The sequence below is a fragment of the Dromiciops gliroides genome, chromosome 1 (assembly GCF_019393635.1).
Source record: "Dromiciops gliroides isolate mDroGli1 chromosome 1, mDroGli1.pri, whole genome shotgun sequence".
Lineage (NCBI taxonomy): Eukaryota > Metazoa > Chordata > Mammalia > Microbiotheria > Microbiotheriidae > Dromiciops > Dromiciops gliroides.
Genome location: NC_057861.1, coordinates 71,019,435 through 71,047,156, shown reverse-complemented (window position 1 = coordinate 71,047,156; position 27,722 = coordinate 71,019,435). Strand labels below are relative to the sequence as shown.

Below are 27,722 nucleotides of genomic sequence, written 5' to 3'. Positions count from 1 at the left end.
GGGGGAGTATTGAACTTTATTATCTGAATCCAAAGGGAGCAGGGTTGAGGCAGAGGCCCTCAGGGTGAGGAAACTGGGCTGGGTTGGGGCTCCTCAAGGCAGTGAGAGTAACAGCATTCATTCCCCAAGAGGCAAGTTCCCTGGAGGGAGGCAGGGATGGGATTAGCTCAGTTGGGTGCCACTCCCCACATCAGGCCCCCCCCAACACTGAAGGGGAGAAAAAAGAAGAGAGGAGCAAGGAGAATGGAGATTGGGGGCAGATGGGTGGGAGCAAGGGAGAGCCCAGGGCAGGAGAGGAGAGAGGCAGCACCTGTTTGAACTTCTTGCAAGGGAAGGCCTTGAGCTTCTCTGTTCCCTGGTCCTTACTGGGCTCCTTCCGTTTGTTCTGCAGTTGTCTCCGTTTCTCCACCAGCTCTAAAGGGGCCTTTCCCCTGGGAGCAGGAAGCAGCCTGAGCTCCTTCCTCAGCCAAGGCCATTCAATACCTAGCCCTGGCCCCTCTCCTTTGGCTGGGTTCTCCCCTCTCACCCACAATGTTCTCTTACCCTGACCGGGCTCTGGCCTTTGGCCCCCAGTTGGCTTCAGGGTTCGCTTGGAATCGCTGGAGGCCCTGCTGTCGGGAGCTGGGGTTAGCATCATCCCGGATGGAGAAATTGGCTTGGAGCCTTGAGGACAGTGTGGGGATGGCATTAGGGGCACAGGTGTGTACACATGGGTCTGCCTGAGTGTTTGCAAGCCATGGCACCCCATGGAGGGCCTGCAATCCCCTGGGGCTTGCTCAGTTTGGTCTTGCCATCCCCAGTGTCCACCACAGAACTGAAGGCATGTGCCAGTGCCATGTGCTCTTCTCTGCCCACATGCCCCCTCATACCTGGTTCAGTTTTGGAGAATTGCGGAAGGCTGGGCTGGTTTCTGAGAGACGCTCTCGATTCACAGGGTTCTCTTTCTCCTGCAGGTTGGGGTTGGGAGAGAGGTTGGAGGGAAGGAGATTGAGGACAGGCAGCTCCTCAGGTGTCCCTAGCCTCCTGCTCCTGCTCTTGTTCCCACCAGCTACTCACCCAGCAGCGCATGATGTCCCAGAGCACCGAGGGAGGGGCATCTGTCTTCACAGCATTCTTACAGGCATGAGAGAGGCTCACTCGGAAGCCAGCGTGGAGGAGCGCAGACCTGGGAGCCAGAGACACAGCTACACGAAGCTCCTCATCCCACCCCCAGCCCCCGAGGCTCTTCAGAGGGCAATGGCCAGGGGACTCGGTGCATACACGTGTGTGTATATGGGTGTGCAGATCTGCATGGCCACTGTGTTCTCATCTCCTCCTCCATGCCCATGTATGTACAGATGTTTTGAAGCCCTTGGCCTCACATGTATCTCCGTGGATACTTGTTTTTGTGTGTCTCTGCCATGTGCTGCTGTGTGCCTGCCTTTGTCTATGCATATGTCTCAGGGTTCTGGGGCTTGCACGTGTTCCCATTGCACCTGTGTGTGTTCCCCCACCTCCACCCCCCACCCCAGTGTGTGTCTATCTGGGTCCCACATCTATGGCCTTTACCGAAGCTGTAAGAGACTGGGTGTGTTGCAATGAATGGTACTGCTCAGCTGGTCCAGAGTGTAATACAGGGGCACATCTGGCAGCTCCTGGAGGCAGAGGGGACACACAATGGGTGGCACCAGGAAGAGATGTGTGGTCAGGCCTCCCACTAACCACCCTGGCCTTGGCTCCTGACCCCCACCTCAGTGACCATGCTAAGGACACCACGGATCCTTGCTGATGTGCGGAAACGCCCTGTGTTCCTGCTGATAGCAGCCAGAACCTGACCCACGAAGTCTGGGTCATGGATCGGCTCTGCCCACAGAGGGCCGCCCAGCTGTGGACACACACAAGCAGACAGGGAATGAGAACAATGACCGTTCCAACACCAAACCCTCATCATTGGCTCAGCCCAACCGGAGACCCACCTGATGTCGCTGCCCACAGTGCTCACACTCAGACCCCACCGGGGGACCTGTGGCCGCTGAGAATTTAACACTGTGGGGATAGACGAGATGCGGACAAGAGTGGTGAGTCAGACATACCCCTCTTTGCCCCTTACCTTGACCTTATTTCCCTCTGGCCCTCCCCACCACCCCTGCCTAGATTAATCCCTCCCTGTTTCTATCCTTTTTGCCTTGGGCCCAGCTGCTTCCCAACTCCTCAGGCTCAGTTTCCCCACTCTGGGCTCTGGCCTTCACATGGCCTCCCAGCTCTAATGACTTGGTCCTTGACAATGGTCTTGGTTTTGTTTTGCACACCCCCCCATCTCGTTCTGCCTCATATTCCTGGCAACCAGCCCCAACCCTCGATAAAAGCCTCTTGGTTTACCGTCCACCACTGTTAACTGCCTTGCCCAGTCTTTGCAGGTAGAAGGAACCGCAGCCAACACACTGGAACACGAATCCTTGCTTACTAAGGACAAAGAGGCAGTTGGGGGGGGAGGGGGGGAGGAGGGATGGAGAGTTCTCAGCCAGGCCTCCCTGCCATCCTACTCCCCTTCCTTACCAGCCCACAGGCCACCCTCTTCCAGGAAGCCCTCCTTGATTCACAGTGGCCCACCCTGCTCCTTCTACACAGAGGGCTGTGCCCATGCCCCAAGGGTTCTAGATAGCTCAGTCAGAGGGGCCTGACCTGGCTGAGGCTTTGACTTTGGCCTGGCCTGTGTACACACGAACAAAGACTCGGATGTAGAAGTCAGCACTGATGCTGAGCAGGGGGACGATATAGCGTTGGTAGCAGTTGGCCCGAAGGTCTAGGCTATGCAGCACAATTCTTAGGGCCTGGAGGAGATGTTAGCAAAGGGATCATGATTGGATTGCCAGTGAATCATAGATTAACTGAATCTAAGCCTTCTCTTCTATTATAGATGAGGAAGAAATAAAGAAGAGAGATGACTTCCATAAGGTCACATAACAAATAAATGGCAGTCAGGATTCAAACCCAGGTGTTCTAGGCTGAGACTTGAAGGCCCATCTAAGAATCCTAGAAGCAGAAAATGCTCAAAGCGGATTGAGCCAACCTCCTTGCTGTAGACTTCCATTTTCCATTAATGAGATGACTATGAAGGTGAGACCAAGTCCTTGAGAGTAATGAGATAAAGCACTGGCCTTCGATTCAGGAGGACCTGAGTTCAAATCCGGCCTCAGACACTTGACACTTACTAGCTGTGTGACTATGGGCAAGTCACTTAACCCTCAGTGCCCCACAAAACAAACAAACAAAACAAAAAAACAAACAAACAAAAAAAGAGAGTAATGAGGACTTGTCCAATGTCACATAGGTAGGAACTAGCAGAGCTCACATTCTTATTGAGGTCTTCTGAATTCAATACTCAATGCTCTTCCTACTAAGCCTGGGAGGAGGGAAATGTATAAGGAGTGGCAGAAGAACCTGAGTCTACCTCGTTGTGCCATAACCCACAGCTCTTCCTTCTAGATGACTGTGCCTCTCTAGGTCCCTCCTCACTTACTTCATCTCTTCAGCCCTGATGCTGCTTGATTTTCTTTTTCTGTGTTGTCTCTCCCATCAGACTGAGTTCCTTGAGGACAGGGATTATCTAAGGACTTTCTTTTTTATTCCTAGTACTTACATGGTGCCCAGCATATAGCAGGGGCTTAATAAATATTTACTTGACTCTGACTCTGAATCATTCCCAGGAGGGGGTAGAAGTCTAAGCTACCCCTGGAGCCCTTACCATTTCATGGCAGGCTTTGCTCTTGATGGACATGGCTCCGTATTTGCTGTAACACGTCTCGCTGCTGTTCCCCGCCATCACAGCCATGTCAGTGCAGGTCACACACAGCAGGCCTTGGGGTTATTGGAGAGATCGAAAGAGGAGAGTCACAGACAGGGGCTAGAGGCTGGCCATCATTCTACTAACAGGCTCTAAAATGGACCAGACCCTTAGAGAACTTTTAATCCAACCCCATCACTTTCTAGGTCAGGGAACCAAGGATCAGAAAGGGCCTTTTCTCCCTCTCTGCTGCAGTTACCTCCTTCAGACACAGCCTGCACTGCAGCATCAAGGAATGTGGCTGGGCTTCCATAAGGGTCAAGGTCAAATGACATCAAATCTCTGAGATCTCCTTTGGTGCTCATACATCACAGGCTGAGGGGAGAGGCACAGGATGGTCACCCAGAGCCAGCCAAGCCCCTGGCTCTCTCCCCGCCAAACTCTCTGGCACTCATACCGAGCATCGGCTAGATTAGGCTGAACCAGGTGACTAACGTTGTTTAGTTGGATATTGCAGCGTATGAGGTCCACAGCCCGGGAAGAGGCATCATTGGCTATCACAGCTTGGAGGCCAGGGACCTCCTTAGCAAACCGGATGGAGCGAAGGCCTGATGCTGCCAAGCCCTCCAGCACACGCAACCCCTCCTGGGTGGAGACAAGTGAAGTCAAAGTGCAATCTCCTTCACAATCTAACTGGACCCTGACCTCCCAGCTTTCCTCTCCCCATAAGCTTCACGGGGGGTTCCCTGTTCCCAGAGAGCTGGAGGACAGACCCTTGCCTCCCATTGCCCTCCCAAACCCCATAAAGACCCTGGTCAGCCCCACCTCACAGACGTTCCCCACAGCTGCTGTCTGAGGCTGGTCCCTGGGACAGGGCTCCATGCTTCCCTCCTCCGATTCAGTCAGATTCACAACCACCTTCTGAAGCTTCTCCTCACCTGGCACCTCAACTATAGCCACCCACCCCCAAACCATCCTGGTATGAAGGATGATCTGCCTCCCCCCCCAAAGGGGAACCCCACATCCCACCTCCCAAGGAAGCCTCCCACTCCTCCCTCCAAGGGAAGCCCCCTATACCCCTCCCCCCCAGCCCCATCTTCCAGGTATCTGGGATCACAGTGACACAGAACTTTTCCAGAAAGCCTTTCCTAATTGCCAATGGATACCCCGACCTCCAGACATGGGAAGGCAGGGGAAGGAGACCTACCCCAGCATATCCTAAAGTCCACCCAAAAGGAAAACTCCCAGAGATATGAGTGCCCAAGAGTGTGACCCTATCTCTGGTCAATCATGGGCAGCGTAGAGCGGCCGGGGATTAGGGAGAAAGGTGTTACAGAAGGCTCTCACTCTGAATCCTTTGGACAAGAGCTGTATCCGAGCGAACTCTGTAATGACGGCACATTCTGAGGGGTAGGAGTAGGGTGGTGTGAGCATAAGAACCCTCCATCCCCATCCCAATATCAGCCTGGGATCTGCTTCTGGTATCAGAAGGGGGCAGATCAGTCCCATTGTCCATGAGCTGATTTGGGGTGACCTTTTATGCAGCTAACCTTTGATGATCCCACCCCTTTTTTCTTAGTCAGACTGTTCCCTGAACCCAGTCCTTCCTTTGTCTGGGATTTCCACTCACGTTAGGTCTCTGTTGAATTCCTGAACTGGGTTGTAAAACACTTCATTGCTGTTGGGAAAAACAATCCTGGCAGCTCCCTCAGAGATGACTGTTTCCCCCAGTTCTGCCCCAGGCTGGGGCTGCTCTGGATGGGCACCATTCTCTATGTCAGCTATGGCGGGACCTTTACAGTGAGGAACCTTTGTCCCCTCCATTAACTGGACTCGGCAGAAGCTTTGGAATTGTCTCTGGATGCTGCGTCTGCCAAACTGCAGCCACAGAGCAGCTCGAATGGACATCTACTGGGGGCTCTTTCTTGACTGAGGAGGAAAGAAACAGAGGAAGTCTTGGTGATCAGAGAACCTTGGATAAAGCTGTTCTGCCCAATCGCCTGGTCTCAGCATCCCACTCTCATGCGCAGAGCCCATGGGCTGGGGCCCCTTTGCCACTAACTCGTTATGCGACTGAAAAGTGACAACCACTCTGGGCCTTAATTTGACCATTTGTAAAAAGAGAGTTGAAACCGTGTAATCACAACTAGGCTCCCGACTTACGAACGCCCAGAAGTGGGACGCCGTCCTGGGCTGGATCCCTATCCCAGCAGCCTCTAGTGTCAGGGTAGGAGTTGGAATCACGCCCCCACGGGATGTGGGCTTCCGAGTGCAAGAGAGACCTCCCTCCAGGGCGACCACGCACCCCAACAGGAAGGCAATCTCGAAGCCTGAAACCTGGGACAGCTCCCTTTCAACACTTTCCGGGCCAGCCCGGATCGGGCCGCTGTTCCTAGTCTGCGCCATTCTGCCTCACACCGGGGTCTTTCTCACCTTTTCGGTAGCGACAGCGGTTACAGCAAACCGGGAATCTGGAACGGAACACGTTTCTTAAATTATCTCTTGGGCGTCGCCATGTTGCCCCGGGAGAGCAAACACTCAGGTGATCCCCATCAACCAATTAGAAGCGACGACTACGGACCGAAGGAAAGGACAAATTGTACGTGAAGGAGACTAGCGAGAATTTGCGGGGCGGGGAGGAGGAGGTTCCGAAGCGAGTGAGTACTTGGTGTGTGGCTCAACCAAAGAGCAAGCCTAGATGGATGCCAAAACCCAAACCTCTACCCCTGTTCATTGACTATTAGAACTGAAAAGGAGCTTACGGACCATTTTGTCCAATACCCTTATTTTAAAGGTGTAGAAACGGTGAAAGAGGGAGTTTTGAACGGAAGTTTGACTCTTCTTGCCCAAGCAAACTTGTGGAGCACCTGCTTTGGCGCCAGGCCTAAGCCAGGAACTGCTCACTAATTATGCCTTCCCATCACACCTTACACTTTTTCAAAGCACCTTGCATTAATTCGATAGAACAATCAATGTCAATCGACAAATACCATTTATTTAATGCCTACTAACTGCTGGGCGCTAGAGATACAAAGATGGAAAAGGAATGTTTCTTGACCCCAAGGAGCTAATGTTCAAACCCGAAAAACAGGAAGAAAGGCAACTATCATGTCTACATTTTATGGGGTTAGAAACTAAGGCCCATAGGCTTTAAAATCCTTCACTGAGAGTCCCAGTGGAAGTTGGTCTTAGGAGAGGCAGCATTTATAAAGTGCTTTTAAGATTTGCAAAATGCTTTATATATTATCTTATTTGGCCCTTACAACAATCCTTGGTACCGGGAAGGGGGCAGGTAAATTTGGCATCTGAGACTCAGTTTCTCAAGCAAAGGGGGCTGAGTTCCCTGATCCCTCTATGGAAGTGAGGGAAGCTGGAGGGACTCTCCTCCCCTACTTTCCCTAGACCTCCCAAAGGCTGCCAACTCTATAGTTGGGGGAGGTGATAGCCCTAGAAGAGTTCCCTCTCCTGATAGGGCTTGATTGGTAGGGGAGCCAGGCAAGAGGTGCCTAGTGGGTTTCCAAGGAACCTTGCTCAGGCCTACTTTCTTCTGGAAGGACCCAGCTGGGAAAGATTCCAGCATGTCCTCTCATTTTACCCTGGCCCTAGTTCCTCCTCCATCTTACAGATGACAAAACTGAAGCTCAGACCAAGTCCGTGCCTCTCATTGGGTGTGAATCCCAGAGTTAGAAAACACTTTCTCCAAAAGAGGAGAGGGTTGGGATTGGTCATTATTCTCTGCCCTTGGAAATGATAGCTTTGACTGGCTGGCTAGGGGGTAGTGGGGTACAGGGAGTAACATCCCTCCTCTTCCACCCAAATCCTTCTTCTTTGGTAATGCTTATTCCCCTTCCCCTTTGACGAGTCTGGAGGAAAAGAACTAGGGGAAGAATCGAATGTTAACTCGCTCCAGTTCCCAAAGCTTGTCCCACCCCCCATCTCTTTCCCTGCCCCTTCCCTTTCCCCCTCCCCCACAGGCGGAGGGAGAAGGGGAGGGGGAGGAGCGCTAGCGTCCTCTGTGCTCAGCTGGTCAGGTCTGCCCCGAGCACTGGTTGGGCGGGGGGAGGGGGCGGGAAAAGAAGGGAACGTCCGGCCCATCTCCGTATCCGCCGTCACAGCAGCGGTCGTTTTTTGGGATTGTTTTTTTTTTTTTTGGCCGTTGCCGCCGCGGTGATCGTACGTTCTGGGCTCGGCTGAGGCGGCCTGGGCCGACAATGAATGGCCGCCGCGGCTGCTGCTGCTGCTGCTGCTTCTGCTGCTGAGGAGGAGGAGACGGAGGAGGAGGAGGAGGAGGAGACCCGGACCGGGACCGAGCCCGAGCCCGAGCCCGAGGCGGCGGCGGCTGTGGGGGCTGAGGCGCGGGCGCGAGGCGGGCGCGGGCCCGTGGCCCCAGATCCGGGGAGCCTAGAGACGCCGGCGCAGGGCCCGGCCCAGTACAGCGCAGCCCAGCCCGGCCCGTCCCGAGCTGGTACAGCCCCGCGGGCCACTCCGGCCCGGGCCCCGGTCCGACCGACAGGTGAGCGAGCGAACGAGTGAGCACGGCACCTGCCCAGACCCCTACCCCGACCTCGGCCCCAGACCCCCTGCCCGGGCCCCGACCCCGACCTCGGCCCCAGACCCCGACCCCAGACCCCCGGCCCTTGTCCCATCTCAGCCCGGTCCAGACCCCAAGTTCCGTCTCACTCCTGTTCACGCCCCAGCTCCGGCCCCAGACTCAGCCCTGCTTCATCTCGGTCCGTCCCTTGTCCCCTCTCCTCCGACCGAGTTCTCCAAGTAAACCCACCTTTCCAACCTGGGCCCCAGCTCCTCCCCCTGCCCCCGCAAGGTCTAGACTTTCTCACCTTCCTGGACCCTCCATCCCAAGGAACTTTTGGTGACTCCCCCCTCCCGTCCGGATTTATCCCCCTTAGGCTGTCCAGTGTTCGCAGACCTGCGCTCTCCCCTCCCCCCTTTAGTGATCTCCCTTCTAAAATCCTTTCCCCACCCCTCTTTCTTTCTTGGAGTTTGGGGGAGGGGGCTGGTCCAGGAAATCCCCCCTCCTCATAGCTCCCGGTCTTTCGCCCCCTCCACCGCTTCCCTGCCCTGCCTTCCGGCAATTCTGAGTGGATAGGTGGAGGTACCTTGTAGGCTGCATCCCCAGGTACCTCCTCGACCCTCCCCATCCTCGGCAGCTCCACCCCTCCAGAGCCTTGCGTGGCTTGGTAATCTTGGGCAGCCCCTTCCTGTTCCCTTCCCCCGCAGCTGAGGAGGTGACTGGAGATCCCGTCCCTTCTCCTCCCTCTCCTTTCTTCCTCTGTGCTCTCCTCCCCCTCTAGCAAACAAGGTTCAAGGGAGGGGCCTGGTAAAGCAAACTTCCCAGTCTTCCTGGGGAGGGGGGGGGGTAACCCCGGTGATCCCTCTCTTCCCTCTTCACTGGGAGTTGCTGGGCAGCTGTGTTTGTAGAGGGGAGGGGACGGGGCAGTCGAGGCCATGTGCTTTCAGAGATGGCTGTGAGTGAGGCCTTGTAGAAATTGGTGACTTCTTCCCCGAATTGTCTGAAACCATTGTGGGGAGGGGAGAGCCTAGAATGTGCTTGGGAGGGGTGGTGGAGATGACAAGGCAGTGAATTTGGTGCCCTGATAGAAATTAAAAGCACTTGGGCTACAGATGCCTGGACATTAGGATAGGCTTTTTTGCCAACTCTTCTTCCTCCTCCACTCCCTCTCCCAGGTGTAGCCTCTTCTCTGTTCTTCCCCCTTCCCAGGGCTGGTTTCTCTCCTTCTCTGGCTCAGTGCTGGCTATGGCTCTGATTTTGGCTTTGCTAGCTCTCAGCTGTGTTTCTTTGCCTTGCTGGGTGCCGGCTGGTTGGGTGGGTGGCATGTGGGCAGCTTTAGAAACAGCCTGGAACACCTAACGAAGGCATTTTGTTTTCTGAGGGGGTGGCCCCAGGGTACTTGTCCCTCCCCTTCCCTCAACCCCCACCCAATAGAAAAGGTTCTTGGGAGGGCCTGCCTGGCCTCCTGCAAGGGAGTGATAGCTTGTCCCTCCTGCCTGCCTTGGGATTGGAGGCCTGGAGTGCAACTGCTTGGGCATCTTTTGCTCAGTACCAGGGCCTTCAGTTCCATTCAATAAACATTCAGCATGTTCTTTGTGCTTTGAAGTTCCTTCCCCAGCTCGAATTTCTTGGAGTTTTCTGTTCTTTGTTTCTTGGGGTATGTATAGATTTGCCTGCCCTTCCAACCTGAGCTTCAGTCCTTTCCAAGGAACCTGCAACATAAGAAACTGGATATTGGTGCTTAGTTCTGAGTTAGTGGTTGCTTGATGCTCACCCAGTAGAGTGAGTCTGTGTCATAGGGAGTTTGTCCCTTACCTCAACCAGCTGAGCTCCAGGGTCACCCTCTGGAACTGACCAAAGGCTTGATCTGCAGGCTCTTCTCAAGCATAGCTGAAGGCCTTTGATAACTGGCTTGGGTCTAAACAGGAGTTAGGGGTAGCCCTCATCTATCCCTTGAATATACCAGGGATGCTTTCTCATTGATAATTCTGTCAGCCTAGTAGGACACCTAGCATCAACCTTGGGCTGATTTTGGACCTTTATATGAATTGCTTTGGGGAGCAGTGATTAGATTTATTCTTGGCCCAAAGAGCAAAGCTAAGAGCACTGGGTGGTATTATCACAAGGGTGAATTTAAGTTTGATGTAAGGAAAAATATAAGGATTAGAGAATACAAAAATTTTCCCAAAGGGGAATAGACTGCCTTCACTGGAGAGCTATCTTAAAGAAACTTTGTATGCCTACTTTGGTGGTGGAGGGGAGAGGAGGGGAGTATTATAGAGGAGATTTCCTGGTTGGGTTGGTTTGACTGACCTCATAGTTTCCTTTTAGCAGAGATTCTATGATAACGTGTCCCCATTCCCTTTCTGCATTCTTTAATGATGGAAGGTGCTAGGTTTTCCTCTTCCCTGTATAGCCTCCTAGGGAAGAAGCCTGACAACCTTGTATCATGTGGTTTGAAGACAAGGAAATCACCCCTGGCATATGCACCACAATATCCAGTGAGCTTGTCCGGATCCCATGCTGAGCATCTTCTGTGTAAGAAATGGGGATGAACACCGTAGAAGACTGGGTCCTTTTCCCTCAGGAGCTCCCAGTCTAGGACCAGAGAATAAGTAGGAAACATACAAGGCCTTCCCTGACCAAGAGATCAGTGAGCCTCAAAGTAGGGGATCTCAAGGGCCTGCAGGTGTGCTGAAGGGTTGCAGAAGAGAGGAGCTGGAGGCCTATTCCCTGGACTTTCAAAGGGAGCATCAGGAGAGTGTTTCTCCCTGGGAAGCAGCTGAGTCTCATCTCCACATTATAGGCTGGTAGGCAGAGTCAGTTGACCATAGAATTTGTCTGTCCTTTGGCAGTTTCAGAAGCTATCACCTTCCAAAGATTGCTCACCCTGGGCTTGGGCTAGGGGTGGTTCTGCTGTCTGGAAGAGAGCAGGCACCCACTTAGGACTTTGAGCTGAGAGGGAAAAGGTGGCAAATCCCTTCATGCCCTGGGAATCTAGGGAATTGTCCTGGAAAGAGAGAAGGAGGTCAAAAGAGAAGATCTTTTCAGCCCCAATCCCAGTTCTGGTGGTCAGGATGTATCTAGCCGCTTCTCCAGAGAAACCTGGAAAGCCCAGGTAGCCCCACATTGAGTGGGGTTGAGTTTGGGCTGTTGATAAGTGTCCAGTGTCCTGGAAGTTGGAAGGGTTCTTTTGTTTGCAGGTTCTGGTTATTGTAAGAAGCAGTACCCTGAGGATATCTGGGAGTCAGGTTTGGTATGTGTGTTTGTGTTTGCTTCTCCTGGAGGGGATCAGGGCCTGGGATTTTGTGCTTCTGGCCACACTACCCCAGGTTAGAAGACAACCTATTGTGTTATTTTTGGAACCCCCAATATTACAGGCGAGCCACCCAATTACATCTTTCCATAATAAATTTGGCCCCTACACTACTGAATCTGGGGACAATTCATTCAGAACTTTACTCTTCCACCAGGATATTCTTAGCTCTCTTTCCTAATTCCTTCCTTGCTGATGATCTTATTAGGGTGTTATCTAGAAAGGTGCCTGAGCAAAACGCCAGGTTTGGCTAGTTTCTTCCAGGTTTAATGAAGGTTAGAAAACACCTCCCCCCCCAAAAAAAATCTGATTGTTGGAAACCTATGCCCAGCATCTCCCCCACATCAGGTAGGTGGCCCTACCTGTGGAGGGCTCTCCTGAGGACCTCTTCTCCTTTTGGAGCAGCTGCATTCTGGCTCCACACTCATCTTTTCTCTGGGCCTTCTAGGAGGTGAGGAATCTTTCTTTTCACGTCAGTTTGGAAATACCCCAGTAACTAGGCGTAAGTAGCTAGGGCCGCGGGTGTGGTGGCATCTCTCGGGTCTCAGAGAGCTGGATGTAGTCTACTTAGGGTGCACTTGGTCAGGGCAGCATTGTTCTATTGCCACAACTAGGGTAGCAGTGGAGGGAGAGCTTTTTAGTGGGAGGCTCTATAGAGTGGGGGTGGGGGTGAAGAGGGAGCTGTCTGTGGTAGTTGTAATGATAATGGTTCGGCCAATCAACAAACATTGTAAATGCCTAATGTTTGCAAAGCATTGACTGGGTTTCCTCACACAGCTTACAGTCTAATAGACATAAGTGCAGATAGCTCCAATCCATACATCATTATGTAGGTGGCTTGGAGAGTTGCAAAGCAAAATGAAATTCTAGGGAGAAGAAAGGAAAAAGTCTTGGAGAAAATGGTATTTGATCTTTGGAATGGGAATCTGGTATGCAAAGAAAGTGGGGAGGGCCCGCATTTCTAGCATAAGGGTCCGCCTGAGGGAAGACCCAGATCTTGGAGGAGGGCCGGAGGTGTGCTTGGGGAGTGGTGCTGAAGTACAAACGTGTTTGGCTGGAGTGTGGCTTGTCTACAAGGGGAATAATAGAAGAATTTGAAACGTAGGGTGATGTTGGATTTCAGAGGGCTTTGAATGACAGACAGGCAAAGAAGTTTGATCATAATCCTCCAGTGGATGTAGATAGTGTGTAATTGCTTACTGAGTGCTCAGCAGCCCTGTATGAGAGAGGAAGGCCAGGTGTGGTTATTTCCATTTTTAGATAAGGAAAATGAGGGTCAGAGAATGACTTGCTCAGTGTCACACAGTTTGAATGTGTCTGTCTGTACCACATTCCTAATCCAGCATTCCTGTTTCCCCTTTTTCCTTATACCGTGATGTTTCATAAAGGATCTTATCTCTCCCTTCCTGCTTCATTTTCTCCTCCTATAGATGAGTGTTAACACTTTTGATCAGGTCTGTTTGGAGAAGTCTTGTGGGGTCTGAATAAAGTATAGATAGAATCTGTGAGGCAGCTAGGTGGTGCAGTGGTTAGAACCCTGGACCTGAAGTCAGGAAGACCTGAGTTCAAATCCACCCTTAGATACTAGTATATGACCCTTGCCAAATCAACTTCTGTATGCCTCAGTTTCCTCCACTGTAAACTAATAATAGTACGAACTTCTCAGCATGTTGTTAGGATTAAATGAGATATTTGGTAAGTGCTTAGCATATAGTAAGTACTTGATAAATCCTCCCTTCTTCCCTTGTTTAAGGGTGACTGAAAGTCTCCACAATTAACAGGGAAGAAGTGAAGCCTTCTCCAAGGGAAGGCAAGTGCCTTGTTCAATCTCATACAGCTGGTAAGTGGCAGAGCTTGGAGTAGCAGGCACTTCTGGAGCCCTTGCTCTGTGAAAAACTATTGCCAAGGACCTGAAAAGTGTGAGTTCTTGTCTCACAGGGAGATACAGGAGGTGAATGATGGAAAAGCATTGGTTAAGCACTTACCTGGTGCTAGGCAGAAGAAAAGTCCTTCCCCTCCAGGACCCAGACTGCAGTTAGGGGGGAATGGTGGCCTAGGAAGTCTCAGAGCTGGTGACTGGATCAATATGACAGTCCATTGACAGACCTTTCCTAGAGTCAGTGATGATACTGATTTGTGAGTCAGAGGCAGAAAATCAGGAGTGCAAAGGAGCTTCAGAAAATGAGAGTTAAGATCATGAGTTTGGAGTACAAAATAGGGGCAATCAGACCTGAGGAGGGAGGGCTCTCTGGGAGTGCCCAGAGGAGTTGGGGGAAGGGGGTTGAAAGCCCTACCTTGAAGAAGGGGAGGATTTGAACTGGCAGAAAGGAAGGAGAAAAGGGCGCATTCCAGGCTGGTGAGTTGAGGGTAGGATGGACAACAATGAAAATAGATTGCAGAGGTTTGTGTTGGAGGAGACTTTAAAGATAGGTTTGAGGTCTGCTTGTAGAGGACTTTGAATGACAGGCTAGAGTTTAGATTTGATTCAGTATGGGATTAGAGTATTAGAGATGGGACCTGGCCAATCTTCTCCTGCCATCAAGGAAACTGACTCCCAGAAAGGGGCCATTTGGAGATTTGCACACTGATGCCAGATCTTGCACTCTTTCCACCAGATCACATACATTGCCTTCTGGGGAGTTGGTGAGGAAGAAGTGCTTTGGCAAGGTGACTTTGCAGGGCAGTTGAGCAGCAGGCTGCTATAGGATCCCAAGGAGAGGTAAGAAGTTCGATTCAGGTGATACCCGTTGGAATGGTGAAAGAAGGGGTTTCTGTGTGCATTCATCCCAGCTCTTCCACCATATTTGTAAGCTTGGAGATGGTAGGCACCCTAGAATCATAGCTATCTTTGTCACCCCAACAAGAGTATACCGCCCAGGGCCTGGCATAGAGGCACTGTTGTCTGAATCTGTCTGCAGAGACTTTGTGAAGGGAGAATAATCAGCCCTTGGTAACAGCTTGGCTGTCTGGGATAGTGGGGTGCAGGCAAGGGAGGAGTAAGGTGACTGAAGGTTCCATCCAGCCTGGGAAATGGTGCCAATGACAGACACAGGAAGCTGGGAGAGGGAACTGAGGATTCTTTTTCTTGAGTAGTTTCTTTGCTTTCATTCCATTGAGCCCATTCTTTGGTCCTATAATCCTTTTATAGGGACCTTTGAGGTCATCTTACAGTTGAAGACACGGAGGCCCAGACACTTTAAGGGCCCCGATCAAGCTCACATTTGTCATAAAGTAGAAGAGCTGCACTGGAACCACTGTGGGAAGTGCTGGGGCTTGGAGGACTGATGCTCAAGGAAGGGAGGAACTTCACTGGAAAACCTCTGAGAAGTGGGAATCTCACCCTATTCTACTTTTACAGAGCTTTAATTGATAGGATGTTCTTCCTTCCATCAGATTTATTATGTTGACTGAATTAAAAAGCTCGTATTAAGTACTTCCTCTTTGCAAAGCACTGTGCTAAACTATTGGGATAAAACCGAAAAGTAAGAACAGTCCCTGTTCTGATAGAGGGAGAGGGATCGGGAGCCACCCCACAGAGGCACAGAGCTGGGTTGGAACCATTGTGCTTAATGTCCGAAGTGGAATCAGGATCTTTCCCGGAAAGCCCCTCCCCTTTTCCTCACTTCCTTATTGCTGTTGAGGGCTCCGCTATCTCCCGTTTCACACAAATCACAACCTAGAGGTCATCCATGACGCCTCAGTTTCTCTCACCCCAAATCCCATCTCTCGTCAAGACCCTGTCAAGTATACCTTTTCTCCATATCTTCTTCTTCACTCTCTGACGAAGCCACAACCCTGGTGCAGCCTCTTGTCATCCAATGCCGGGGATTAGTGCAATAGCCTGCTGGTTGGTCTCCCTGCCTCTAGTCTCTCCCCACTCTGGTTCATCAGCCACTCAACTGTCCAATTGATCTTACTCTAAACCAGGTCTGACCCGGTCACCCTCTTAACTCAGTAAATTGCAGTGGCTCCTTATTGCCTCCAGGATCAAAGCTAAAAGCCTCTATTTGGCTTTTAAGCCCTTCATAACTTGATCTCTCCGATTTTAACAACCTCACTTCCCTCCACACCATTTGAATTCACTGACTTGCTTCCTTGCTGTTTCTTGAACGAGACGCTTCAACTCTGATTGGCCGTCCATCTTTATGCCTGAAACTGCCCCCTCTCTTTTCTACTCCTGACTTCCTTCAAGCCTCAACTCAGATTCCCTTCAGCAAGAGCCTTTCTAGGCTTCCTTAATGTTGGTGTCTTCCCTCTGAGATTATCTCCAATTTCCAGTATAGATCTAGAATAGTAGGTGGAGTGCTGAGTCTGGAATCAGGAAGACCTGAGTTCAATCTGGCCTCAGACACTTAGTTAGATGTGTGACCCTGGGCAAGTGTCAGTCTCTCTTTAAATTAATTGGACAAGTCTCACCCTGTTTGTTTCTGTATTCCATCAGTGAAATGGGGATAATAATAGCCCTAACTCTCAGGATTGTTCTGAGGATCAAATGACATAATAATTGTAAAGTGTTTAGCACAGTGCTTGGCACATAGTAACACTATATAAATGTTAGCTATTGTTATTATTATTTATCTTGTTCCTATGGAGTTGTTTGCATAGTCTCCTTGAGAGCAGGGGCTGGTTTTTTTGTTTGTTTGGTTTTGGTTTTTGCTTTTCCTTAGATTCCCAGGGCTTAGTATAGTGTCTGGCACATAGTAGGTACTTCATAAATAATACTTTTTGGCTTCACTTAAATGCTGGAGAAGACACAGGAAGAATAAGGTGCCCACCTATGGGTCCTAAGAGAGCTCACTGGGGATTAGAGTAGTTGGACAATTCTTGAATGGGCCCTCGTTTCTGACCCCAAAAGCAAGAGACCTTTTTATAAAATACAAAGGAATTCCCAAACCCCAAACATAAGAAGAGATGGTGACCAGAATGTCTTTTTTAAAAGGCCTGGACAGGGAAGTGAACACTAGGCAATTCTTACTAAATTGCTCAGAAGACAAGGGATGGAGAATGGAAGTCATGGGTATTGGAAGTCCATCATGGTAGTTCTAGAAAAAAGCCTGCCCAGAGTGAGAATGACCAGTCAGGGAGGCAGGACAACACCTAGGATGACACCATATTACCGAAGCCCGAACAGGGTGTGGTCCTTGGGGTCCGTGGTTGCTGAAAAGGGCTTGTGGTAGGTGCTATAGATTGTCAGGTTTGGAGTTAAGAGGGAGAAAGGAAGCAGTTAAAAACACTTGTTCTAGGAGTTAGGAGGACCTTGGCTCAGAGCAGGGACTGGAGCCGAGTCAGAGCTTATCAAGTCAGCTCTCCTGTTATAGATGGAAGAGAGTGGACCAGACAAGATTCCAGTGACTTGCTCAAGGTGCCTTTAGGAGTAAGGAACAGATCTGAGCTTTGCAACCAGGTCTTCTGCCTCCAAATGAAATGATCTTTCCGTTCCAAAAGCGATCACTTTTGGTAATTCTTTGAGAAAAAGAAAGTGTGGGGACTAGGGGTACAGAATTTGGCATGCGTTATAACATTAGCTTGCTGTGTGCCGTTGGGTTTGCTGGCTCTATAGCAGAGATGTTAGTCATGACAGCAGCAGGGTCCACTTGAGGGGTTTTGGAGGCAACAGAGTGCCAGAGGGAAGAGGAGTGTGGCCAGTGACCAGTAGAAGGCTTATCTTTCCTTAGGTAGAAAGGACAGGCCAAGAAGGAGCATTAATATCTCTGCTTCTGCCTGCTTGAAGGAGGAGAGGAGAGGAGAGCTGGAGTTGGAAGCTGTGTTCAAAGCCACAGTGGTCTCCATGCACTTGCTATGCTTGTCCTGCCCCTGGAGAGTGATGCTTACAACAAAGACCATGACTCTCTGGTTCTGTGGGTTGGAGGCCTGGTGCCATGTGCCCCAAACCCAAAGCCTGCAGATTCCAAGGCCAAGGCCAGAGGGGCCAGGAGCATTCTCCTGCATGCAGACTTGGTGAGCGATGTGGTGTACAAGAAAGCGCCAGCCCATGTGCTTCAGGAACGTCAGTCTAGGAAGACGTGCTTTGGGTGGCCAGAGAGGTTTTATGTGGGAAGGAGTGTTGAAGGCATTCTGGAGGAACCTTGCTCTGGTTCCCTACCCCTTTCCTCCCCTTGCGTTGGCATGTGCGGCACTGCACCCCTGGTGAGGATCAGAGGCCCACGAATCTTCTTGGGGGCGGAGGGGACTCGAATGGCGCCGGAGCTGCTTTGCTAACCTCTTGGGCCCTGTTTGAGCCAACTTTCATTGGAATTTGGGATTCAGGTTGCTGGCAGAAACCTCCCTTTCTCCCCAGTCAGTGGGCTGATAGAGAAGTATGCTGAGCTCATTTCTAGTGATGCTTAGTTGTAGTGAGGGGGTTGTAGTTCTGGTGCTCAGTCTTCTATGGCTCATGAGTGTCTGGCATATACAGTAGGAACTTAATAACTGCTTATTGAATTGAATGAGAGCTCGTCATTTCTGAATGATCTCTGGGCTAGTCATGGTCCCTCCCTGCCTTCTCCCCCTGCCTCATTAATCATTACACTACCTACCTCTACAGGATTGTTGAGGGAGAAATGCTTTGTACAAATTATAGAATTTGGATATGCTTGTTAAGATTATTGCTGTTGCTTTCTCTCTCTCTCTCTCTCTCTTTCCCTTTCCATCAGCCTTTAATACTACCTGTATTACTTGCAGAATTCACTTTCTAGAGTCCGAGCAGGGATAGATGAGGTGGATGGGTGGTCTAGGTGGTATGGCTAGTGCCCAGGTTGACTGCTTGGCTTCCTTTAAGGGTCAGCCATTCTGGGAAAGTGACTCATAAGAAACAGGTAGATTGGGATGGGGGAGACACAGTCCCAGCCCCTTCTCCATAAGCACCAGCAATCCCCAGACTGAGGCTCCTTGGAGAAGTTGGGGGGGAGAGAGTGGGGGGGGTCAGCAGAAATCACTTAGGGAGCCAAGCCAGATACATTTCTGGTTTTTTCTCTCTAGTCAATTAGGTCTCCATAGCCCATAAAACTGCTTTCTAATTAACCAGGTATGAAGGTTTATGTATGCTTGATTAGCAGAGCAATTTGCAATAATTTCTCCCCCAAGAATTGCTAATTGAATTATTTCTAAGCCCCTTGGAAGCTGAGACTCCCCTCCTTTACCCAGGCTATAGCCTCAGGTGTTTCCAGGCTAGTTGGGTGAAGAGATTGTCTTCAGAATCCTTGTGATCAGATGAGATAATGTATGTAAGTGCTTTAATTTTAAGTGCTATGTAAATGTCAGCTCTTACTATTATCATTCCTTCTAACCAACTCTTGTTGCCTCCTCAGTTTTCCCTGTCCCCTTCTCAGTAACATCCATTGAACCCCCTCCTCTTGCCCTCCTCCACCTTTGTAGAAAACTGGTATCTCCTGGGTAAGGGCTTTTGACATGCTTTTCTGGCCACTTTTCCCCCAAGCAGAGCATGCCACTCACCGAAGTCATGGTGAGGAAACTAGAGACCCCTGGGGTCTAATAGCTCCTCTCCAGATAACGGCGTGTATTCATGAGCAGGATAATTTGGGGGTCTTGGTTTCTCTGTAAAATGAAGAGACTTGGCCTAGATCAGAGGCTCTTAACCCTGTTTAAGTCCTGTACCCTTCTAACAATCTACTGGAGCCTGTGGACTCCTCAGAAGAAGGTGTTTAAGTACATATTATATAAAAAGTATAGATTGCAAAGGAAAACAATGCTCTTGGAATTCAGTTATCAGAATATATTTGTAAGAAGTAGCCTCTAGTTAAGAAGTCTATGGCCTGGGGCAGCTAGGTGGTGCAGTGGATAAAGCACTGGCTCTGTATTCAGGAGGACCTGAGTTCAAATTTGGCCTCAGACACTTAACGTGTACTAGCTGTGTGACCCTGGGCAAGTCACTTAACCCCAATAGCCTCACTAAAAAACAAAAACAAAAACAAAACAAAACAAAACAAAAAGAAGTCTATGGCCTGCACGATCCCCAAGGTTCCTCCTAGCTCCAGCATTCTGAGATATCTAAGGTTTGGTGGGCAGGCTCCATCTGGCCCACAACCCTTTGGAAATCACTGTACCTGGGGCCGGAGAGCAGCTCAGGCCAAGCCCATGGGAGAGCAGCAGCGTGGCCCTGAGCTTAGCTCGGAAGGCAGTGTGTAGCTTCTCTGTTGTCATGTTGTGTCCGTGTTGAGGGCTGTCACATATTTTATTTCCTCCTACTATGGAAACTGCTTTTCTGGTGCCAGCAGCAACTTAGCCCTGGAGAGGTGTGCAGGGTTCTCATGACCTCCCCCCCGCCCCCCCAGTGGGATTAGTTTGATGCCTTCCTCTCCCCTGTGGGCCCTCTACGAACCTGTAATCCTTCCATTCCCAATTAAATACATCATTTAATGCCTGGGCCTGGATCCTGGGGGCCAGGACCCTCAGGTTCCAGTCCGTTTTTCCACTTGGTGCCTCAGCTTCTCCCTCTTGTCATCCAGGGAGGTTCGCCCCTGAGCTTTGCTCAGCTTCATTGTGTGAGAACTTTGACATCCTGGGTGGAGGGAAGGGGGGCTTCCCCCATCCCTCCTCAAGGTGCTACCATCATGGCTCAGACCCTGCAAATGGAGATCCCCAACTTTGGAAACAGTATCCTGGAATGCTTGAATGAGCAGCGGCTGCAGGGTCTCTACTGCGATGTGTCAGTGGTGGTCAAAGGCCACGCTTTCAAGGCCCACCGAGCTGTTCTTGCTGCCAGCAGCTCTTACTTCCGGGACCTTTTCAACAGCAGCAAGAGTGCGGTGGTGGAGCTGCCCGCTGCTGTGCAGCCCCAGTCCTTCCAACAGATCCTTAGCTTCTGCTACACTGGCCGCCTCAGCATGAATGTGGGTGACCAGTTCCTCCTCATGTACACTGCTGGCTTCCTCCAGATCCAGGAGATCATGGAGAAGGGCACAGAGTTTTTCCTCAAGGTGAGCTCGCCCAGCTGTGACTCACAGGGCCTCCATGTGGAGGAAACCCCCTCATCAGAGCCTCAGAGTCCCGTAGCCCAGACCTCTAGCTGGCCAGCCTGCAGCGCCCCACTTCCCCTTGTCTCTCGAGTTAAGACTGAGCAGCAAGAGTCAGACTCAGTTCAATGCACGCCTGTAGCCAAGCGGTTATGGGACAGTGGCCAGAAAGAGGGCGGCAGCAATGGCAGCCGCAAAATGGTCAAGTTTTCGAGCTCGTCCCAGCAGCCCCAGGGCATGGCCCCGACCCCAGTGCCAGCAGGGGCAGCAGGTATGGGGAGCGGGCCCAGCACATCCGAACGGACCAGCCCTGGGACGTCCAGCGCCTACACTAGTGATAGCCCAGTTCCTACCCACAATGAGGAAGGTGAGGAGGAGAGATGCAGGGGAGGAGGCTCTGATGAGCAGTACCGACAGATCAGCAACATGGTACACGATGTATAGCATGATGAATGTAGGCCAGACAGGTGAGCGTGGGAGCCCCCTGGGGTGGGGGAGGGAGGGGCTTAGCCCTGGGGAGGCCCTACAGGCCCCATCGGCACTCCCCTCCCCTACCCTCCCCACTCTCTCCCCAGCTGAGAAGGTGGAGGCCCTGCCGGAGCAAGTGGCCTCCGAGTCCCGCAACCGAATCCGGGTGCGGCAAGATCTGGCCTCACTGCCAGCTGAGCTCATCAACCAGATTGGCAATCGGTGCCACCCAAAACTCTACGACGAGGGTGACCCTGCTGAGAAACTGGAGCTCGTGACAGGTGGGCCCGGGAGTCTGCGAGGCCTGCCTTGCCATGTGTTCAGTCACTGGGTGGGGTAGAATGCTGAACGAGGCTGCCAGGGCTCTTGATGGTGAGGTCACTGTTTGGTTGTAGGTAGGTCCACATGCCTGTGAAAAATTATACGAGTGGTAAATGACTGATAGAGCCAGTAAGTGCTTAGGACTTTATTGGGGGAAGCCATTGTGGGGGACTGGAGGGGTTAAGAAAGACAAGAGGAAGCGGGGTTTGAGCAGGGCCTTTAAGGGAAGCTAGGTAGGAATTGGGAGAGCATTTCCAGGTTAGGGGGACCATTTAGAGGCGGGAGTCTCAGAAGGAGCTTGGCTGGGCTTGAACAGGAGCCGTTAAGCTTTGATATCTCCTGAAATCCCTTTCCAGTTCCAGTTCTTCCAGCTCCATTCGTTATCTTGACCCCTTGACTCTCACTGTGCCAACTCCTTCCTGGGTACGGGTGCCTGGGGTTGGTAGGATTAAGGTAGCTGAGTGGGTTCTTGGGGGTTGGCCATTGGTCTAGAGGGATGAGCTGCTTGGCCTTTACTCAGCATGCAAATCTTCCCCCCTCCCCCCTCTCCCAGGCACCAATGTATACATCACAAGGGCACAGCTCATGAACTGTCACGTCAGTGCGGGCACAAGGCACAAAGTCCTCCTTCGTCGGCTCCTTGCCTCCTTTTTTGACAGGTGAGGCTCAGTCTTCCCTTCGTTTCAAACCAGTGAGCATGCACTGATGCCCTCTGGGCATCCATTGAGTCCTGGGACCTAGCCTGAGGGCCCCATGAAACTTGGCTAGGATTTGGTCCCTTCCTGACCCTCTGGAGTGAAGGACTCAATGCCTTCTTTTGACCGGGGCTGGCCAGGCTGAGGGTCCTATGGAGTTCAGCTCTGGTCCCACTTTTTCCTCCAGGAACACTCTGGCCAACAGTTGTGGCACAGGCATCCGATCTTCCACCAATGACCCTAGGCGAAAACCCTTGGACAGCCGGGTCCTCCATGCTGTCAAGTGTAAGGACACTGGGGCATGTTGGGGAGGGAGGGAGCCCAGGGCTTGGGAAGTTGAGAGCCAGTCCCCTGGAGGGACATGGGGCTGATTCAGCGCCATTCATTCATTGAGAAAATACTATGAGTGCCATTTTAGTGCTTGGCACATTTCTGTGTGAGGAAGACTGAATGAGCCATGGTCCTTAAGGCTTCCCTTCCTTCTTCTCCCTTCATCTCTCTCCAAGTCTACTGCCAGAACTTCGCCCCCAACTTTAAGGAGAGTGAGATGAATGCCATCGCAGCGGACATGTGCACCAATGCCCGAAGGGTGGTGCGTAAGAGCTGGATGCCCAAGGTGAAGCTACGCACGCCTGAGGGCGACACGTACACGACCTTCATCAATGACTCAGGCAAGATAGAGCCCGACATGATGGGTGTGGAGCACGGCTTTGAGACAGCCAGCTATGACGGTGATGCTGGGCCCTCAGCCGAAGCCCTTCAATAACCTTTCCCTTCTTTCCTGCCCTGCCTGGCCTGGCCTTTCCTGGCCTGCAAATCCCCCCCCCCCCCCCCCCCCCCCCCCCCCGGCCCCTTCTCCTCTCCCTCTTCCCCAACTGCAGGCTACCCTTTGGCAAGGGTTCCCTCTGCCTTTCACATTGGACTTTGTTTATTCTTTGGTTAACATCCCCTCCTGTCCTTGGTCCAGTTTGCCAGAGGGGACGTGTGATCACTGCACGCTGCTGTCTGTCCCATTCTCCCCCTCCATCCCCACCCCACCCCTACCCCCCAGCACCACTTCTTTCTCATGGGGCACACAGTACCAAGGAGCAGAAATCCATGTGGGCTGTGTGGTCCTATGGGGTGGGCTGAAGTGGGAAGTCTCTCTGGTCTCTTCCTGTCCCATTCCCCATTTCATGACAGGCACTGAGAGTGGCTGGGAGAGTGTCAAACATGGTTTTGTTTCCTTGATGTTTTTTTTTTAAACACACTCAGAATGATCTAACTATATATATATATATATATATATAAAGAGAGAGAAATCTATAGACCTAGAAATAATATATATATTATAAAAATATTTACCAGGAAAGGAAAAGCATGTTCGTCCTACAAGCAAAAGAAAATGAGTAACAGACTGCCTCTCAGTGGCAAACTCTCCCCCTCCCCCCCTCCCCCGCCCAAGTCAGTGCCCCTGTAGTATCTGAGGGAGTGGGCATTGGGGATTTGGCCTCTCTCCCTGCCCTCCTTGGAGGCCAGAGTCAGCCTTTGGCTCTCTTCAGACTTTGTTCTTCCAGGCCTCCAGTCTTTGTGTCTGCCCTTCTTCCTTCTCCTTCATAGAGCCTCTGGCTTTGTCATCTTCATTTGTAGCCCACTTTTCCAAAGCACCTTTCCATCTATTTAATTTTATTACTGGGACATCCTGTGGGGTAGTAAGAGCAACTGGCAGTAACTCCATTTAACAGGGAGGAAACAGAGGACTTTCCCCACCCCCTTTCTGGCCCCCAGGTAAAGTGATCTGCCCAATGCCACAGCAAGGGAGTGGCTGGGCATGGACCGGAACTTAGTCCTGGGCACTGGTGGGTCTGTGATCTTTCTTCCACCAGACTCTTGCCATGGGCCTTTAACCCATTTTGATTCTTTCTGGAGAAAGGAGCAGGGACTGAATCAAGGGACTATTTAGGGGAAGAGAGAGAGAGAGAGAGAGAGAGAGAGAGAGAGAGAGAGAGAGTGTGTGTGTGTGTGTGTGTGTGTGTGTGTGTGTGTGAAATTTGCTTGAGTGCACATGTGTACACATGTATTTCAGTGTAAGTCAAAGGCTGAAATTCACTTAGATGTGTATGCTAGGGCAGGAATGACTTGAATGGTTTTGCATTGGCAAAACACGAGACTGAACCTGAATTGTTTCTAGGGGGATGGTAGAGCAGGGCTGGCAGGATGTTGGGCTAGGAGCCTAGGAGGGCTTCCCATTGAAGTTGGACCCTTTCCCTTATGTGTGTCCATGAACCTCTCCTGAGAGCTGGGGGCCCTGAGGCTCTCCTCCCTGTCCAGTGTCCATCTTTTCTTTGCCCCTGGCCCTAAAGCCCTGTGTACAGACTTAAAAAAAAATACCTTTTGTAGCCAAGTATTGAGTCCTATGGAAATACCAAGACCCTTAAAGTTTTCAAACCAATAGGAATGAGGACCCCTCCCTCCTGCCTAGGAGGTGTTGGGGGAACCCAGGTGGGTAGAAACCTCTCCACATACTATGGGCTCTGTCGGTTTTGTTTTTAATGTGCCCTTCTGTCCTTCATTTCTGCCAGCCCATGGCTTTCCTTCTGAGACTCTGGCACGTCCAGCCTGGGCAGACCCAGCTACAGGGTTAGTTCTCATTGTTAATTGTTTTGAGTAAGCCGATTTGTGGCTACTCCTTCTCCTTAATGAATAAGAAGGATGTTTTCTAGTTTATATATGTGAACATGGATAATTTGGGGGGGGGCATCTCTATTTAATTTTTATTTGCCTCCCTTGTCTCTTCTTTCCCATCCTTCCCCTTTTGGGCCCCTCACAAACTCTCAGACTCTGGGACCTCTCTCCCCCAAAGTTAGGGTGCTCTTGTGTTTTGGCCAAATCCCATACTCTTTCTGAACTTCTCACTGGTTCAGAGACTTAGAGGGGGAGGGGAGGGACTACAGGAGTCATCTGGTTCAATTGAGGCCCCCAGAACTTCCCTGATATCCCCCAGGCAGGGCTATGATGAGCTGACTCTCAGTTGCATGTTTTCTCTCCACCCCACTGGCTCTCTTCTGGGTCTGGGCACAGGGCAGGCACTTTGACACCTGCAGAGTTACTTGTACCTCCTCTCCAGACTTCATTGGTGTGATGCCACAGGATCAGTGATGGGTTTGGGTGAGAGAAGAAACGTGTTTGACCCCTTGGGGTCCTTGCTTTGTCAGCAGCTCTGTCCATCACCACCTCCTTAGCTAATGAGTCATAAGTATTTATATTACTTACCTAACTGGGGCTAGGTATGGACCTGAGAGCAGGAGACAGAAAGATAAAACAGGAAACAACAGTCCCATCCCAGAAGCAGCTTATCTTCCAATGTAAATAATTCCTGGGATTCTCTCTGCTTTCTATTCCTTAGAGGAGGGATAGTAAGAATTGCCTGAGAGTCCGAACAACTGGACACTGTTCCTTAATCTGCCCCCAACTTGCTGGATGGGAGTCATTCTTTTTGGAAATGCCTAGGGCCACAGTTTGGGCTGAAACCAGGTGTTGGCGCTCTCCTTGGTTTTTCTGCTGTTTTTGGATTGGATTCTGTTTGCAGGCGGTGTCAGAGGATACCTACCCTTCTCATCCTCTGGCTCTTGTGTTTTTGGCTTTCCAAGGACCTTGCCCAAGGCCCAGCATATACCCTACTGTGCTATCCATTGAGATAGCCGAGGGGTCATCTGCAGTGTTTGGCTCTGTAGGGCCTGGCAAGGGGTAGTGGCCGGGGAGATATGCACTTTGAAAGAGCTCCCATTCCCCAGGACCTCCAGACCGGCCCAGTGTACCTTGGAGAGAGCGCTTGGCTCAGTAAAAGAAGCTGTCATTTAACTTACAGGGGGACCTTGGGAAGAGGGAAGAGACCACTTGAGGAAAATGTCCCTGTTTCTAGAAGCTAGCCTATTTCTGTTTGTCTTGATCTTTCCTAGCCCCTCAAGAGAAACCTTTTTTGTGTGTGACCCTCCTCAGTGTAGGCTAAGGGAGAGAGGCTAGGCAATCCCCCCCTAGTCCTGTAACCCTCCAGCACCAGAGTCCTCTTGTGCCACATTCTGTACGTCTACTTCTCAGTCACTTTCCTAAGCCCCTGGGGAGGGATACAAGACCATTCTTCCCCTAAAATACAAGCACCTTATCTGTCCTCCCACCCCTAAACTGGCCGAATTCCCCTTTCCCAAATCTCCCAAAGCACAAGGCCCCTCAAGGTGTTCTCCTAGCTAGAGTCACCTGTGAGGTTCTGGGACCAAATTGGGGAAGGAGAGATGAGTAAGGAGGAGAGGCAGAGCGGGAGCCCCTTCTTACCTCGGTGCCTGGGCTGCGGGGGGAAGTAGCCCTTATGTATTGTGGCCCCTAAATCCAGCTGTGAACTGTGTAGCCTGTAGAGCTGCCTGTCATGTTCATGAGGGTTGGGGGTTGGGGCAGGCCAGAGTAGACATTTAAAATTGGGCTGTCTGGCCGCTATCTTCCAGCACAATCCTGGCCCCTGGTCTAGTTTAGGCTCTGGAGCCTTTTGCCCCCAACATGAGCAGTGAGTAGTGGGTCTGAGCTTTCCCCCAGTGTGATAGTTGTTCCAGGGTGTCTTGCTTTGCCGCCAAGGCCCCTTCCCCCCTTCCCAAACCTTATTGGACCCCAGGTTCCTCCCTCCCTTTAGGCTTCTGCCTCTGCTTCCAGGAAAAAGTTGCCAGGATCCCCTATTATACACCTGGAAGCTTGGGGGGGGGTGTCATTTAGCAATAAAGGGGGCAGCTGGGTGGGGGGAATATGGAGAGAGAGGGGAGACACTTGTGGACTTCCAAATTCCATGGTTGTAAGCAGATGTTTGTGCCATGATTCTGAGAACCAGAGACTTGGAGCTGAAAAAGGCCCTAGGAATCATCTTGTCTGGGCCCCTCATGGTGCAGAGAGCCTGGAATGGGCCTAGGGACCGTGCTGAAATGGGCTGGGGAGTGGGGCAGGGGAGTCAGCTCCTCCCAGGAGAGCCAAAGACAAGGGTTGTGCCTTACCAAAGGGGGGCTGCCCCCCTTCCCCCCTCCAGGGTCCTGCTCTTCACTTTCCTTTCTCAAACATCCCTCATCTATTCCCCCCTCCCCCTTTCCCCTGCCCATCTGCCTTTCTGCTGAGCTGCATGGCCCAGGAATGCTGGGTGCTTTCTGCTGATGCTGCAGCTACTTCTCCACCAACCACCCCAGAAGTCAGGCCCAGAATCAAGTTTTCCACAAAAAATGGAAGAAGAAAAAAAAAAAAGACAAAAAAAAAAATTCCCCCAGACCCTGGGGCTGCCAGGATTTGTCTGTGTGAAGTGCCAATGACCTTGTGACCTTCAGAAAACACACACAAGGCTCCCCAGTCCCCAGCCCGCCTCACCCCGTGACCCCAGTAATGAGGCTTGCACATTAACTACTGTAAAGAGGAGCAGAGCTGGAGAAATGTGAATAATGGGAATAATAATACTGATAAGAATAAACAATGGCATTTGTAATTGGTTTCCATTTATTTATTTGAGGGGGGTATGGCTTGCCTTTGTACTCTGACCCTATTTCTCCTGCCCTTCAAAAGGCATGAAGAGGACACAGGATCAAGGCAGTACCTCAAAGTAACCTGTCTCTCCCTTTTTTGGCTAAATTTCTTCCCCAAACTCCAGAAGCCAGAG

General features: G+C 51.3%; 2 protein-coding genes and 1 pseudogene across 2 annotated transcripts; 2 read left to right on the top strand and 1 right to left on the bottom strand.

Moving 5' to 3' along the window:
* TRMT1 (tRNA methyltransferase 1) lies at positions 1–9,514 on the bottom strand. The gene is given in 19 exon segments (XM_043986801.1): positions 1–140; positions 311–431; positions 544–715; positions 893–947; positions 1,057–1,165; positions 1,549–1,634; positions 1,730–1,864; positions 1,956–2,025; positions 2,359–2,442; positions 2,662–2,810; positions 3,725–3,837; positions 4,023–4,089; positions 4,091–4,138; positions 4,205–4,408; positions 4,589–4,708; positions 5,105–5,165; positions 5,394–5,692; positions 6,197–6,336; positions 8,881–9,514. Coding segments are annotated over 17 exon segments (1,953 nt in total). The 5' UTR covers positions 5,672–5,692; positions 6,197–6,336; positions 8,881–9,514; the 3' UTR covers positions 1–59.
* LOC122745540 lies at positions 6,278–14,895 on the top strand (annotated as a pseudogene).
* NACC1 (nucleus accumbens associated 1) lies at positions 6,399–27,538 on the top strand. Its single transcript, XM_043986789.1, is given in 7 exon segments — positions 6,399–6,420; positions 20,076–21,011; positions 21,013–21,049; positions 21,158–21,331; positions 21,925–22,030; positions 22,254–22,351; positions 22,573–27,538. Coding segments are annotated over 6 exon segments (1,506 nt in total). The 5' UTR covers positions 6,399–6,420; positions 20,076–20,180; the 3' UTR covers positions 22,833–27,538.
* The last annotated feature ends 184 nt before the right edge of the window (positions 27,539–27,722 follow it).